This window comes from Chaetura pelagica, unplaced genomic scaffold (assembly GCF_000747805.2).
Source record: "Chaetura pelagica isolate M959 unplaced genomic scaffold, ChaPel_1.0 scaffold90, whole genome shotgun sequence".
In the NCBI taxonomy this organism is placed as follows: Eukaryota; Metazoa; Chordata; class Aves; order Apodiformes; family Apodidae; genus Chaetura; species Chaetura pelagica.
Genome location: NW_009953496.1, coordinates 17,787,689 through 17,788,950, shown reverse-complemented (window position 1 = coordinate 17,788,950; position 1,262 = coordinate 17,787,689). Strand labels below are relative to the sequence as shown.

The 1,262-nt window shown below is 57.7% G+C and overlaps 1 protein-coding gene across 1 annotated transcript in view; it reads right to left on the bottom strand.

The window, feature by feature from the left end:
* The window catches only part of HCRTR2 (hypocretin (orexin) receptor 2), a 27,163-nt gene extending 26,673 nt beyond the window's left edge, over nucleotides 1-490 (bottom strand). Inside the window, exon 1 of the mRNA XM_009999196.1 lies at nucleotides 230-490. Coding sequence (XP_009997498.1) covers nucleotides 230-458 — 229 coding nt within the window. The 5' untranslated portion in view covers nucleotides 459-490. The remainder of the gene's footprint in view (nucleotides 1-229) is intronic.
* Between the last annotated feature and the right edge of the window lie 772 nt (nucleotides 491-1,262).

Sequence of the window (1,262 nt, the reverse complement as noted above, 5' to 3'; positions counted from 1 at the left end):
AGCCCCGCAGCCAGCGCTGCCGCCGCGGCCCCTCGTCAGCCGGGGTGCGGGGCGGTTTGGGGGCTGTCCCGCAGCAAAGGCCCCTTCCCCGCAGACTTAACTTTCCCCCACGGCTGGGGATACCCGCTTTTCCAGCAGGAGAAGAGAAATCCAGCCCGTTTGCAGCCAGCGACCGCTGAAACCCCCCCTCGGTGAGGGGGAACGGGAAGTTTGGGAGAGCGCGACTCACCCAAGACATTCCCGACGATAGCCACGATGAAGACGACGATGTAGCCGGCGATCAGTGCCCACTCGTACTCCTTGGGATGCAAATACTCCTTCCAGAGGTATCGCAGGAACTCCTCATCGTCGTAATCGGCGGAAGGGGTTATAAAAGCCTCCCGTGTTTCGTTTATCTCCGAGCCGGTCGTCCAGTTCCTGCACGGAGGGGAACCATCCTCGGGTTGAATCCCGGACATCCCTGGCAGTTGGTACTGGGGCCGAGGGGGGGGAAAAAAACCCAAACCACAAACAAAAAACAACCCCAAACCAAAACGAGCCACAACCCAGACACTCTCAGAGCATCCGAGCTTTCTCTCGCCCGTCCATCATGGCTTGTGGTTGTCAGTGCGAAAAGCGGGGTGTGGGGAAAAAAATGACGCGGGAACTTACGGGAACCAATGCGGGAACAGGCTGGGGATCCGCGTCGGTCCCCAACCCGCCCTGACCAGCCTTTTTCCCGCTGCGGGAAAAAGGCTGGGTTGCACGTCTCGTGGTGCTGAACTGCACCTGCCCTCGCTGGAAAACTCACGTCCATTTCGGACGAAGACGATTTTCGTTTCCCAACCCAAGCACACGCACCCACCCACTCCTCCCGCACCTCCGCACACCCCCCCTCACAGCATCTCTCCCCTCCTACCCTGCTCCCGGCTCGTCCACACTTCTTCCGACTCCCGTTTCTCTCGGTTTCCTGCCCTGTCTCGCACAGTCACTTTTCAGACCTTTCTCCATGAAATACCACCTACATTCAATACTGTTGGTAGATTGACGGCAGTGGAAGGTTGCTGTGGAAGGAAGCACAGAGGCGCTAAAAACGAGGGGCTAACGAGGCTGTTTCCTTTCTGTGCCCCTTTGAAAGATGGGCTGAGTATTGGGCTAAAAGGGGAATTAAACCCGACGGGCAGATCCTTAAGAGCACTGTCTAAGCGCGGGGTTTCACTGTGAGAGCTCACTGTGCACCTGAGTCTAACTTGCAGACTGGCTGGTTATTTCAAACATCCAGC